General features: G+C 32.3%; 1 protein-coding gene across 2 annotated transcripts; it reads left to right on the top strand.

The window, feature by feature from the left end:
* Window positions 1–1,418: 1,418 nt before the first annotated feature.
* On the top strand, window positions 1,419–8,196 carry LOC127074644 (uncharacterized). 2 transcript variants are annotated; one of them, XM_051015980.1, is made up of 15 exons: window positions 1,419–1,907; window positions 2,004–2,077; window positions 2,642–3,154; window positions 3,420–3,588; window positions 3,695–3,847; window positions 4,425–4,522; window positions 4,704–4,795; window positions 4,982–5,052; window positions 5,160–5,295; window positions 6,216–6,275; window positions 6,356–6,438; window positions 6,640–6,716; window positions 6,812–6,882; window positions 7,672–7,729; window positions 7,869–8,196. In XM_051015980.1, the coding sequence occupies exons 1-15, from the start codon at window positions 1,787–1,789 to the stop codon at window positions 8,043–8,045; spliced, it is 1,953 nt and encodes a 650-aa protein (XP_050871937.1). In that variant the 5' UTR covers window positions 1,419–1,786; the 3' UTR covers window positions 8,046–8,196. The 2 variants fall into 2 exon arrangements, with proteins under 2 accessions (XP_050871937.1, XP_050871936.1); XM_051015979.1 differs by having other exon boundaries at window positions 1,420–1,907; window positions 1,996–2,077.
* Window positions 8,197–14,681: the final 6,485 nt, after the last annotated feature.

The following is a 14,681-nucleotide window of genomic DNA, read 5'->3' as shown; positions in this document are numbered from 1 at the left end:
TTGGCTTAAACGTTACTTCATCATGATTAACAATTCTGATTAGAGTCTTTGTGTATCTGGAGAAATCTGGCTTCTGATGTTATCTCTTGAAAGTTCAGATGGCGCTGATAACTTCAGAATTTACAGAAGGCATTTGTTCAGAGTCAGAGCTTCTAGACTTTACTTCATGTTCAGATGCTTCTGATACTTTGTAGTTTTGTCCAGAGTCAGAGCTTCTTGAAACGAGATTCCACTTTAGATGCTTCTGATACTTGATAATTTGTATCTGATCTTGTTTTGCATCTGATGACATCATCAGATTTATTTCTTCTTTCTTTAGAACCCTGCACACTTAGAAACTTTTCGTTAGGGTGCCATTTTTGGTTTCATCCTTTGTTATCATCAAAATCATGGAGTCTGTTGTAGAACAATTTTTGTTCTTACAAATACATGTGACACACTCAAACACAAAATCAAGAGTATGACCCATACCACCAACAACCATATGTGGCCACCACATATGTCTATATCCCTTGTAATTCATACAATTCCACCCCATCCCACCATAGCCCACCATCAATGTACACCCAAACATCACACCGCCAAAGCACCCAACCACCACATGATTTTCTTACACCACAAAAACCATTGATTCGTTTCCAAAATGATTCAATGTCCAAATTTAACCAACCATATTGTCCACACATAACCCAACCACAACGACCCAACCACGACAACATGGACACCAAACTCGATTACGAAAGCGCCGTTGGCGACACCAACCCCGAATATTGGGGAGAAATGATTGAAAATATATTAAATACGCTAGGACCCTCGCACCAACCACCTTTTCCTCAGACCAAATGCTCAAAGATCCCAAACACCTCAGAAAAATTATGGGAGACCTCGAAGGCAGGCGAATGAGCTGGGACGTGGAATCAGTGGATATTACATCGAACGAGTCATTGATTTTCTATTCAATCATTGTGTAATTGAATTTTATAAGATAATATTATAAATTATTTTTAATTTTATTTTACTTTTTCTTTTTATTTTAATTTTTTAAAATTAAAATAATTAAAATATTAAAAAAATTCTTAAATAAAGGAGTAGTAGTTGCCTCTGACGCATGCTCATAGAAGATGCATGCATGCGCCAATTGGAGAGACATCATGTACATGTATGCACCACTTAGAATTATCAATCCATGTGATTACTCCTCTTTTATATATATATATATATATATATATATATATATATATATATATATATATATATATATATATATATATATATATATATATATATATATATATATATATATATATATATATATATCAAGTTAGTTTTTTTTAAAATTTTAGAATATTAGTTATTTTGATATATTATTTAAAAAAAATGGCAAAAAAGACATAAAAGTGTTTACGTTTTACCAAAATAAATGCTTTGCCAAATTAGCAACACACTTTGGCATTTACGCGCCTTGGTGAAAATCACCGGCGTGCCACGTCACTATCAAGCCACCGTAATGTTTAAACCTCCGTCAAAGATCCACTTCACCCAAACGTCAAACACCTTCCTAGTTTCTTCTCCTAACACTACTCTTCAACAAAAATACGAAATCGTTTCATCTCTATAATATTAATCACTTCCCAAATGGCGACGGCTTCGCCGACTACCACTACGGCGACTACGACGACGTCGTTTCTCTCTCCGACACAGAGGTATGCCGCCGCCGCATTGTTCGGACTAGCCCTTCACGAATCCCAAGTTAATCAGACTCGCATTCTACCCTTACCTGCTTCAGATGACTCCATCTCCAACACCAATCGAATCAGTAGTAGTAGCTCTAGCAGTACTGATTCTGTTTCCGATGATCCTGATCTTTGGGTCCACCATCATTCCGGTTTACTCCAACCCATTTTCAAGTTCGTCTCCGTTCCACAATCTTTTCCTTCTCTAGTTAGTTAGTTTTTTTTTTCTTTCTTTTTTCAATTTTAATTTGAATTTGAATAGGTTTCTAGATATCGATTCATCCGCGTGGTATGGGTTAGAGGAAACTGCTGGTTCTTCTTCTGCTACACATCATGTTGGACCAGTAAGTCTCTTCACTTGTTCCTTTTCCGTGCATCCATTCATTATCAATCATCATAAATTAGAATAAAACATCAATTTAATCCCTAAAGTATATAGAAATAATTAGTCCATAAATATATGAAATCCAAGGTTTTAAAAAACAGTCCGTGCAAAAATGGCCGCAACAAGACAAAACGGTATCGGAAGACACCAATACCTATACCGTTATTCACCGTTTTTGTGATAAAGAACAAATTGTTGTGATTAATTCAAACCGATATGACCGCAGTCAGCGTCGCAACGCCTGGACAGACCAAAATTGCAAAAGACTTTACGTGACCGCAATGCGACCGTTATTTAAAACCTTGAAATCAGTCACTTTAATTTCTGCTATTAAGATATCAATGACTAATAACATGATGGATTTTCATATACTTAAGGGACTATAATGGTTGATTTCATATACTTTTAGGATTAAACAATGATACTTTAGGGACTAAATTGATGGTTTATTCTAGTAATTACACATTCACTTTAATGATTTTGTTTCCCATTATGATTATTATTATGTATGTGATTGTTTCAGTTTATGAGACTGCTTTCACAAGAATTTGATGAGGGTTCGGCTGAATCTTCTCAAAGGCTAGACCAAGAACTTGCACTGTCAAAAGCTGTTGATGCTATAGTACTTGAGTTGGAAAAGAATTTGCAGACTTCCAACTCTAAAAGAGAGAGGCTTAATGAGTATGAGCATCAGTGTCGGGAGAAATTTTCGGCTCCTGATGTTCAATCTAATTCTGAAAAGGTTGATGTAAACTTTGAAACACAGAATGAGACTGATGTTGCCCCTTTAATCAACTTTGAAGACATGGACCAGGGGTCTAGTAATAGTAAAATTGATGAGAGACCAATTGAAGAAGTGATGATGCTTAGTGATCAGAGGAAAGTGGCGGTTCTCTATGAACTTTTATCTGCTTGTCTGTCGAATTTGGGTGAAGATGACAAAGAATGTAAACGGAAGAGAAAGGGTTATGATGCTCGTCATCGTGTAGCTTTGCGGTTGCTGGCAACATGGCTTGATGTCAAGTGGACAAAAATGGTTTGCAACTTTGCTTGAATGTTTTTTGGTATTGAACTTTTTAATAACGAAACAAATTGTTATAAGTTTGTGAGTTGTATACTGGAATAACAAGTCATGTCTAAAAGTAACCTTTTTTGTGGTGATTGTTGCCTGTACATTCACTTTGGTTCCTAAGATACTTACATCCAAGTTGAGCCTATGTTTTATATTATTGGTTACTAAAATCTCGCATTTTTAATGGTTTGATATTTTCTAAAGATGAAGATGATTGTTCGCTCTGTAGGAGGCCATTGAGACCATGGTTGCTTGTTCTGCAATGGCTATCATTAAAGAGCAAGAATCAAATCAAGAAGAAACTCAAGAAAAAAGAAGCAAGTGGGCGAAATTGAAGCGCGGTGGTATTATTGGTGCTGCTGCAATTACTGGGGGAACTTTGTTGGCTATTACTGGTGGTGCGGAAACCTTAATATATTTTGGACTGTTCTATAGAATATATAGTATTTATAAATAAACAAGTTTCCACATGGATTTGATTTTTTTTCTAAAACTGTTCAATAGGGTTAGCTGCACCAGCAATTGCTGCTGGTCTTGGAGCTCTAGCTCCAACTTTGGGTACACTGATCCCTGTAATTGGAGCCAGTGGATTTGCTGCAGCTGCCGGTGCTGCAGGAACTGTTGCTGGTTCCGTTGCAGTTGCTGCATCATTTGGAGGTACGAATATGCGGTTGGATTTGCCAGATTTTTCTCACACTGCTAATATATCTAGCCTTTCTTTTCAAGTTTCATTTGCAGTTTAAGTTTTAAGGAAACAGTTGGTATCACCAAGCCATTTTTGTCACACCATGTGTCTTAGATGTATTGTATTCTATTTGGGGTTTGAATGTGTCATCAGGAAGGTGTTGCGACATAAGGGTGATTTATATTTTTTGCTATAATTAACTATTGACATGCTTACAGTAATTGATTAAAGAAGATATTTCTCTGTCCCACTTCATTCTATACAAACTTTTAAATGCTATCTTTTGATTGTTTAGAAGAGAATATACAAATGTAACATACGAGTTTGTCTTCACTTTAGTAACTAACTGATGGAGTGATTTGTTACCTTTACTATCTGAAATATGCTAAAGACATGTCGGCTTTTTATTTTACTATTATGATTAAATAAGCATTTGTGGAACTATTGGTTTTTCATTCTTTTAGTCATTTAACCTTTTATATATGTCAGTTATATTCTGTTTTAGGTGATGGGAATTTTAATGTATCGAATCTGTTCTACTTCTACCAGCTGCTGGTGCTGGACTTACGGGAAGCAAAATGGCTAGGAGAGTAGGGGGTGTTGATGAGTTTGATTTCATATCCATCGGAGAAAACCATAACCAAGGCGTATGTTTTTATATCTCTAATGTTTCTATTTTCTTGCGACATGACTTTCCTCGGTTGAACTATGATTTGTGTTTCTATATTCTCATGTATGAACTTTGTATCACCTTTATTGTGGTCTCACAAAATTTTGGCACTTGGTTTATTGTTTCAAATTAGATTGTTCACAAACTTTTGATTGCAGAGGCTAGGCGTCGAGATCTTGATATCCGGATTTGTCTTTGAGAAAGAAGATTTTGTAAGGCCATGGGAAGGACTGAACGACAATTTGGAAAGGTAAAATAGTGAATGTTTTTCTTCATTACAACTGTTGCCAATCAAATAAGGTTGTTTCAGCCTGGTATGCATGGATTGGATGCATTGATATCACCTTATATATATTTTACTTCCATTAGTCTTGATTTTTAAGATTGCATATGGTCCCACCAAAATTATGACTATTATGGCCTTGCCAAAAGTTAGGTATTCACTACAGTGGGAGTCAAAAAAACTGATTGCTGTGAGCACTGCGATTCAGGATTGGCTTACTTCAAGTAATTGATTTTGACTTTGGGTTCCTGTCAATGTTATTATTTGTGTGTGTGTGTGTGTGTACAAGCAGAATTGTGTATGATGCTAATATTTCCAAGACTTGCATCAGGACTTGCAATGCAGCTGATGAAGCAAGGGGCAATGATGACCGTTTTGAGCACCCTTGTAACTGCTCTGGCTTGGCCAGCTGTATTACTTGCAGCAACTGATTTCATTGACAGTAAATGGACAATAGCTATTAACAGGTTTACTTTGTTACCTTGTTTCTTGATTCGGAGTAGACCTAGATAGAAAGTATGATGTCTATGAGAAAAACTTCTGTGATATTATCATTTGATTCATCTATATGCAATTCAAGGCGTTAGACGCTTGGAGTATTACGAATTAGGATTGTCATTATGTTTGCAATATTATTTATTGGGCTAAGCTTTTGCTAGTGGCTCACTGTTACACTACTAGGTGTATAAGATTTATATTTTGCATTATCTCGTCAATTATCTACACACTACTATTACCTGTCAAATTTCCACAACGATTTCAGTTGATTATGCTGGATAGGTGAATTACTATCAAACTTAACCGGATCGTGGAAGTAGACAATATTGCGAGGAACTAATTTAAATTAATCTCTGTTTTCCGGGGAACATTGTTGCCACATATGCTCTTCCGATGTAGTTTTTCTAAGACTTAATCTAATCTAAGGGTGACACATTTTGGACCGGGTCATAATCAACGGGTAAAAATAAAATAGTAATATATTCTAGTTTGTTAAAATATTATTAAGGAAATCTATCCTGTTCAGGATTCATGGATATCCAAATCCATAATCACCAACCCATCCATATTCACTGTATAATTATTTTTATTTTTGTTTTCTATTTACATGGAATTGGAATTCAGAGGCTCACCTTTTTCAACTCTAAGGGGAAATCTCCATGTAATTTAACCTTTGCTCAAATGAATTGTACACCTGTGTGGGTTTTAAATGCCATAATTTGCTAGTTACAAATAATTTACTGGATGATCTATAAAATACCGAGATCTGCTTATGTTTTTGGCTTTTTGCAGAAAAGGATGTTTATGAATGTGATTGGTTCAGAAAACATATGAACAGGTTCTGTTCCTAGTTTACAGTTAGATATGCTAAAATTAATTTGTTTTTCAGATCAAACAAAGCAGGAAAGTTGCTTGCCGAAGTATTATTAAAAGGATTGCAGGGAAATAGGTATTTTACCATTTCTTTTAGTTTTACTTGAATTCTTAGAAATGGTGGAAGGATCAATAATAATTACCTATGAGTTTCAGGCCTGTGACACTTGTTGGTTACTCTCTAGGGGCAAGAGTTATTTTCAAATGCCTACAGTGTTTGGCTAAAACAGAAAATGGAGGTAGGTATTTCTAGTTTCTTCTCCTCGTTTGTCTTTGACATGTTAGATCATTTGTATATTAAATTAATAGCTTTATTTTATGTTCCTTTATCTTTTCAACTCTTGCATCGCGCATATGATTCTGTGTCGGGTATGCTTTTTATGTTTATCCATTGAATAGGTTGTTTTTATTAATTTTATGGTTTACTCTTTTATTGGCAGCTGAATTAGTAGAAAGAGTTGTACTTCTTGGAGCACCCGTCCCAATCAAGGATGAGAACTGGGAAGCTGCTAGAAAGGTTTACACGGGAAATATAAATTTTCTCTTTATAGAACTTCTTCACCTGTTTTATCAGAATAACTTTTTTCCCTCTAAAATGCTGGTGTTCTGTAGATGGTAGCAGGAAGGTTTGTAAATGCTTATTCAAGGAATGACTGGATGCTTGGAGTTGCTTTCCGTGCCAGGTACATAAAAACATAGTGGTAGAACTCCTGCAATGCAAAGTTGTAGGTACTGAAAGTTGGCTTTAAGTAATCTTTGGTCCGATTAAATAGAGGTTGCAAATAGAGGTGCAATATGCTACCTTAGTATTTGAGGTTCAAGCTTAGCTTGTGAGTGAAAAAACTTGCTCATGTTTGGCGTAAGTCAACTCAAGCGCTAACACCTTAGTTGCTTGATCATTTCTTATTCATTATTAAATCTCTTGAATTGTTGTTTGAGTCCGTTAAATGTCACTAAATAAAAATACATTTCTCCTGATAAATGTCAATAAAATACACACATTGACATACACAAGCTATTAAAGAGTTATTAATGTTAGCCCTACAAAGTTAGAGCTTAGGTAATTTAAATAATTGAGTCTATTTCAAGCCTGAAGTTATTAATGTCAACCCTAAAAAGTTAGAAAACATCAACAAGAATGTCGTGGGATAGGATGTCATGTGTTGATCCTCATGCCTTCTATTTTCCGCCCAACCAACAAATGAAAATATGTGCTTAGTCATGGATCTGTATGCTTGTCATTTAACAAAACAGTAGAACTTTTTCGAGTCTAAAATGAATCAAACTCAACTAATACATGAATACCTTACTACATTAGCTCATATACACTCTTACATGTGAAAGTTCACTGTGAAAATAGTTGCATAATTTGCAGACTGACTTTGAGTAAAACTGTTACAAGATTTAATTTTAATGATTAGAATGTTGAAATTATAATTATAATTAATGATTAAATATTTTACTTTGAGCAGTCTACTTACAAAAGGATTAGCTGGAATCGAACCAGTAGATATTCCTGGGATCCAAAATGTAAGATGTTTCATCTTTTTGTTAACTTTGTAAATATTTGTGTCGAGTTGCAATCCTATGAATAAGACAACATTCACATCATTCATGAAATTTAAATATTCATATTATTTAACAAAATGAGTGTTATTTTGATTTGCAGGTTGATGTCACAGATCATATCGAAGGCCATTCATCTTATCTCTGGGCTACACAACAGATCCTAGACCAACTTCAGTTGGATACATGTTTTCCGGTTTATAACGGCGTTTCTTGCATAAAGTCCGGAGCAGAGCCAGAAATTTGGGCGGAGGGAGGGCAAGACAAAAAAGTATTGTAAAAAAAAATTCACATGTACTATTACATATGGGAAAATATTATAACTAATATTTTCTTAGCAGTGAAAAAATATTAGCTAGCTATATTGAGTACATGAATAGATTATTAGATAGAAAAAGAAAGAAAAGAAAACATGACTTTTTTTCCATATATTTTTATAGTGTTGGTCTCTATATTTGTATAAAGTTATCTTTCGGACGCATCATGGGACGTAAACCTCACTCTGCAAAAGACTAGAGTGAGTCAGGAATTTAAAATCCCAACAATCTGGAAAGTAACTTCTAAGACATGAGTCAAGACATATCTTGCAATTTCCAGTTATCAATACAAAGTAATGCTTAAAAAGAAAACATTTTGATGTGTTCAGAGAGCTTATAAATGGGAATTTTTGATGTGATTGTGAATACTTATTAAAGCAGGATCGTGATCTGAGGGAATTGGAGTCAAGGGACTACCTAAAACACCAAGTAACAACCTTAAATCTTGTGACTTAGCATGAATGGTTCTATAAAATGATTGTGACGAAATGTCTGTTATTTCAAGAGTTAGTTAGTTCAGCTTGCATGGCTTGATTCCAACACTCAATCTTGCATGCTTCAACATATGAATTTGGTTCATGTAGAGTATTTATGGACATGATAAGATGATGAAATATGGGAGACAATGAAGCATAAGATAAAAAATTAGATATAGGATATGGTGTACCTAATTATGATTGATATGTATTACACAAGTAATCTTTGAGGTAAGATGGTGTTTGTTTGATTCGTGACGATTGTTTTGGTTTATCAATCAGTTGATTATTTTGATCAGCTGGGGGATAGGTACATCAGGCATGGATGTATGTGTGGTTTCTTCATCCGCAAGTAAATGAGAAGTTGCTGAAGGGATAATTTGTGAAGATGAGTTGTTGGTAGGTGGGGGTGTGTTTGTGCAGGGTAGGTTAGTTGTGTTAGGTATTGTCTTGATGAGTGGGATTTTTTATTATTGTTAGGTATATAGTTTTGATAAATATGCCAATTTGTGGTATATGATGGTTAAAGTGTGGCATATGGTATGATTTGTTCACGGAAGGATAAGTTTCTTGAGACAAAAATTTATTTTGTATGAGGGTCAAGGAGTATGCTTTCTTTGATACTTGCGTTGTAACCCAAGAAAATAGCTTTTACAGCTCTTGGATCTAGTTTTGATCCATGAGAATGAAAGGTAGTAGCATACACTAGGCATCCAAAAACTTTGAAGTATTGAATATCAGAAATTTTTTCATATAATATGTGATAGGGTGATTTATTTTGGAGTAAAGGTGAGGTAATTTTATTCATAAGAAAAATTGCATGTTGAAGAGTATATGACCAAAACTCTCTTGGGAGTTTGGATTGATAGATGAATTTTATTCCTATATTTAGTATGTGCTGGTGTTTTCTTTTGACCCGACCATTTTTCTGTGGTGTTTCAACACATGATCTTTGGTGTTGTATACCCTTAGAGTTATACAACGGGTTCATTATAAACTCAGGTCCATTGTCAGACCTAACAATTTTGGGTGTGGTGTGATATTGAATTTCAATCATGGTGATGAAGTCTTTGACACGTGTAGTAACTTCAGCTTTGGATTTTAGACATATAATCCATGTGAATCGGCTATTGCCATCAAGGATTGTTGGAGAATATTTGTGGCCATAGAAAACTTGTATGGATATGGGGCCCCAAATATCAAAATGCAACAAATCATAATTGGATTAAGCATGAGATTTACTGGTAGGAAAGGGTAATTTCTTTTGCTTAACAAAATGACATATATCACATATATTGGGTTTATTATGACAAATGTCATGGTACAATTGTGTCATTTGTGTCAATCTATTGATAGATAGGTGTCCAAGTCTAAAATGTCATAAGGAAGGTAAAGGAATAAATAAGGTACATTGAGAAACATCCAATGTGTCTACATTTTTCAAGTTTAGAGAAATGTGTTGGTTGAGTTGATTGGTAGAGCTCGTGTTAACTTGCAACTGGTATAATCCATTCACTATCTCAGCCAAACCAATCATCTCCAAGGTCTTCATATCCTGCACATGACAAGAATTTTTGATGAATTGGATTTGACAATGTAGAGATTGACACAGTTTTGATATGGATATGAGATTAGATCAAATTTTAGGTGAGTATAATACATGAGTAATGTATAATTGGGGTGAAAATGAACACTATCAGCATATTCAACTAAAAATGAATTTTCGTTTGACAAGTGAACCTTAATAGGTTTAGTTCGATAAAATGATGCAAAACATGATTGAGAGGAGTAAATATGATCATTTACTCATGAGTCCATAACATTATAACATATTCAACTAAAGAAGAATATTTTTCAGAGAATAGGATATTGTCAAGGAAAATGAGTAATGATCTGGTAGACAAAATCAAAAGGTTATAATGAAAAAAATAAAAAATAAATAGTAAAATGGGAGGCAAAATTTTGGCTCACAACCATTTATGAAGATAGCTTAACTAATGATTATGATGATATATTTAATTCAACTAAGGAGATTAAATGAGTAATGATCTGGTAGACAAAATCAAAAGGTTATAATGAAAAAAAATAAAAAATAAATAGTAAAATGGGAGGCAAAATTTTGGCTCACAACCATTTATGAAGATAGCTTAACTAATGATTATGATGATATATTTAATTCAACTAAGGAGATTAAGGTATCGGTTGACTGAGTTTTTTTCGATTGTAAATGTTACTTTTAAGTTAAAGTTGAAAATAAGAGCGTTATAAATAAAGTTAAAGTTGTTTGATAATACTTATATTTTTTTAACTTTAAAAATAATTTTAAAGTAAAAATTGTTTGATATATATCTATTAAAATATTCTATTTGATATATGAATGAACTCATGTAAGAAAGTGAGAAAATAATAAAATTTGATTTTAATCCAAAATCATTGCAATGTTTGTTGTAAAATATTTGCTGAGTGAAAATACAGATTTTCATTCATACTTATAAAAATAATAAAATATTATATATACATGTAAAAAATGTTACACAAAAAAGGATATAATTAAAATAAAATACTACTATATTACTAAAAGATATAAAATATATTATAAAAATTAAATGAATATTTTTGTTGTAAATATTTAAATATATGTGTGTAAGTGAATAAATCACTGATTAAAACAAATATAATTGACATCATGAAAAAAATTAACATCTTTAAATTGAATACTTTCCGCCAATTAAATTAACAAATTTTATAATCCTCCATCACCATCTTAGTTAAATGATGCACTACAATAATTATGATCTTGGCACATGAATGAATAATTATTATTTATTAAATTAGATAAAATAAAGTAATATGATTATGAAAATGTATGTTGGTGTAAAGAATTAAAAAATAATATGTAATAATTTGATAGTATAAATTATGTTCATAGGGATTCGAAGATATACCTAGTTATGTACAAATAAATGTTCAGACAAGTTATTATAATTTTTTTTTCAACTACTTTAGTAGAAGCTCTTTAAAGTGTATTTTTATTCTTAATAGTATAGTCACTTTTTTATAAGGAGCTTTTTTTAAATATTGTTTGGCCTTACTTCTCATTTAAAGTAGAAGATAAGTCAACAAAAAACCAGGTCAAACGGTACCTGATATTACCTTCAGGGTAATCAAATCAATAGAAGTTAATCAGTTTTACCCTGAAACATTATTCACATGTAGTAGTAAGTATTTACGCTGCACCATCTCACAACCCAAAACTTAGTGATAAAACAACACCAAAAAAAATATTTGTTTATGCCTAAACATAAATATTTTGGTAGTCGAAATCGAAATATAAATGATTTTACATTAGGAAATGTTCCCCTAATAATAAGATGCTAGACGAGTACAGATAGAATTGAGTGTGAGGCAGTCAAATATTTCTCATGTCTACTGAAGTCTATGAGGGTCGTGAGAATTTTAGAACCAACCAATACTCAATAGGATTTGATAATTCAAAATTTTACTCATGTTCCATATTTGTAGTCACACTAATTCAAGAAAGCTAGAAGCACACAACCACCTTTTAAGGAAGTCACACACAAACAAATAAGGGAACAAGTTAAATATTGAGAAATGAGAAATATAGTTGAACGCCAGGTGTCACATACCACAATTATAAATAAATAATTAGACATGGCTAATTTATTCCGTAAGTAGTTAGACATGGCTAATTTATGTAGACCATCCTATTTTGATCAATAAGATCGATATTTTCATATCAATGATAGACTTATAAATTTTTTCACCACACACAATCAATCAAACAGATTATTTCACTCATTTTTATTTTTTAGTTGTTTTGTTGGTATTTTTTCTTCTATGCATTTCTTTACTCAACTACTAAAACATATGTGCGTACGCATGTGTTTGATTTGGTACATGCTTTATTCACGGATATAAGAAGTTGTTATTTTATTAAAATTGTACTAAAAAAATTATACATGAGATATTAACATTCTTTGGATCAACAATAGACTTTTTTCTTATATAAACATTATTTTTGTTTTAACATCGTTTATAAAAATATTTGGATTAATAGTAAACTTGTAGATTTTTTCTATTTAATAAATAACATCATTTTTAAAAATATTTGGATCAATACTATTTTTCTACATTGTCACCAATTGTATAAGAGGTCTCTTCTTATGTATTGTACATTGTCGTCAATTGGATTGACGTCTCATTTGTATTAGATTTTGTTTTGTTTGAAAGTATATTAGTTTAAAAAATTCGTAAAAAATGGGTTAATTTAGATACTTATTTTAAAAAATTGATTATTTAAATAAAAATTTCGTAAGACCTAACCATCGACAAAATTATTTACCAAAAAGAAGATTATTAGCAACACATTGGTTAACATTGTTTTTTAAATGCTTTTTAGCACACTCTTTTTTATGGTTTAAAATTCACATGTGCCCCACCAAATTATTAGGGTTCATATTTATTTTATTTTTAATTAATTAAAAACTATTAAATATGTGCACTCATTTTTGAATTTTTAAAAAAAATAAATTTTAAAATACCTTACTATTAAGGTTTTAAAGATGACAAACTCTTAGATACTCATGATAAATAGTTTGGTATTGGTATTTTTAATAAAAATTTATTTAAAATATTATTTTTTTAAAAATAAAATATATATAAAGAGTGACATAACTATGAATGTAATTGTTTTATTAGATGGGAGTATCAATATCCAACTAAATTTAAAAGTACCATAGTATTCATCTTTAAAGAAAACATTTTGATAAGTTGAGAGCTCAAAGATGGATATCTTTAACGTGATTGTGAATACTTAAAAGCAGGATAATGATCTGAGGGAATTGGAGTCAAGGGACTACCTAAAACACCAAGCAACAACCTTAAGTCTTGTGACTTAGCATGAATGGTTCCATAAAATAATTGTGACGAAATGCAGGCACCAGGAGAAATCATCCGAGCTTTGAACCATTCCCATATAGCTTCCCAAAAACTTTCTTTTTTGGTGCCTTAGACTTTAATTTTGGTTATAGAAAACAATTGTTTGCTTTAACTCTAAAGTGTTGGTTATGTAATTTTTTCAGGATGGTTTATACAAAATGATAAAGATACAATTGAAATTGTTGAAGCTATTTCTTTGGAGATTATTGAGCATACTCTTAGAAAAATACATTTATCATGGAGGCAGAACATGTCTCTTACTATGAGGTTACTTGTCAAGTTATGTTGGTGAAGGATTTAATTTTTCGCTTTAAAGTTTGTGAAAATATATCTAGATCACTTGTAATATACTACGACAATGCTAGTGTGCATTTTTCTCAAAATATTAACCGCTCTTTTCGCTCAAAGCATTGTCAAGCTCAAAGCATTTTGACATCAAATATTGATTTGGCAAAGAAATAATCCTTTAACTTCCTACACAAATTGAGCATATTTTTACCACGAACATGTTGACCGATTACTAATAAGTGGCTTAACTATTATAGATTTTAAAAAAGATCTAACCAATATGTGTTATGAATTAGTGGGAGTCTGAAATATTATGACTAACTACTTAGTCTTTATTCTTATTCTTATGAGATGTGTACGAGATGACATCAATTTTGCAATCATGTCTCTTACACCATTTTAGAGTGTTTGGATACTTCTTAGATTATATGTTTTTTATTTAAATTATGATAATACATGGTCATTGTTCTGGGCCGACCACATGCCCAATACGAAGTAAATCTAATTACCATTCATCGTAATTCACTCTATCCTTTTTTATTTATTCACTAACTTGAGCGTTATAATGCTAATCTTGCAGGTCTACCTCATTACAACTGCACCAGAGACTTGTACACACCATATCAAGGATCTGCATCAAACAATTCTGATTTCTAGACAGAACAGTTGTGCCGTTTGTGAAAATTGATTTCTGATTCTTTCAAATTTCCACAATCAGATCTCTCATGATTCCATAGATCTCTCTTGATTCAATCATATCTCCTCCAATTTAAAACTCATCCGCTTTAAGAGTTACCCTAAGATGGAAGCAGCTTCGAATCTTATTTTTGAAAATATTTCAAAATCCTCCAATTCAAGACCATCTTAAGTCTTCGC

This window comes from Lathyrus oleraceus, chromosome 4 (genome assembly GCF_024323335.1).
Source record: "Lathyrus oleraceus cultivar Zhongwan6 chromosome 4, CAAS_Psat_ZW6_1.0, whole genome shotgun sequence".
Lineage (NCBI taxonomy): Eukaryota > Viridiplantae > Streptophyta > Magnoliopsida > Fabales > Fabaceae > Lathyrus > Lathyrus oleraceus.
Note: the sequence above shows the minus strand (reverse complement) of the source record. Positions and strands in the feature narration are given on the sequence as shown.

Coding starts and splice junctions, on each gene's coding strand:
- LOC127074644 (XM_051015979.1), top strand. CDS start 1,636: ATGGCGACGGCTTCGCCGACTACCACTACGGCGACTACGACGACGTCG. Junction 3,589..3,694: donor TTTGTTGGCTATTACTGGTG/GTGCGGAAACCT, acceptor ACTGTTCAATAG/GGTTAGCTGCACCAGCAATT. Junction 6,717..6,811: donor ACTGGGAAGCTGCTAGAAAG/GTTTACACGGGA, acceptor GGTGTTCTGTAG/ATGGTAGCAGGAAGGTTTGT.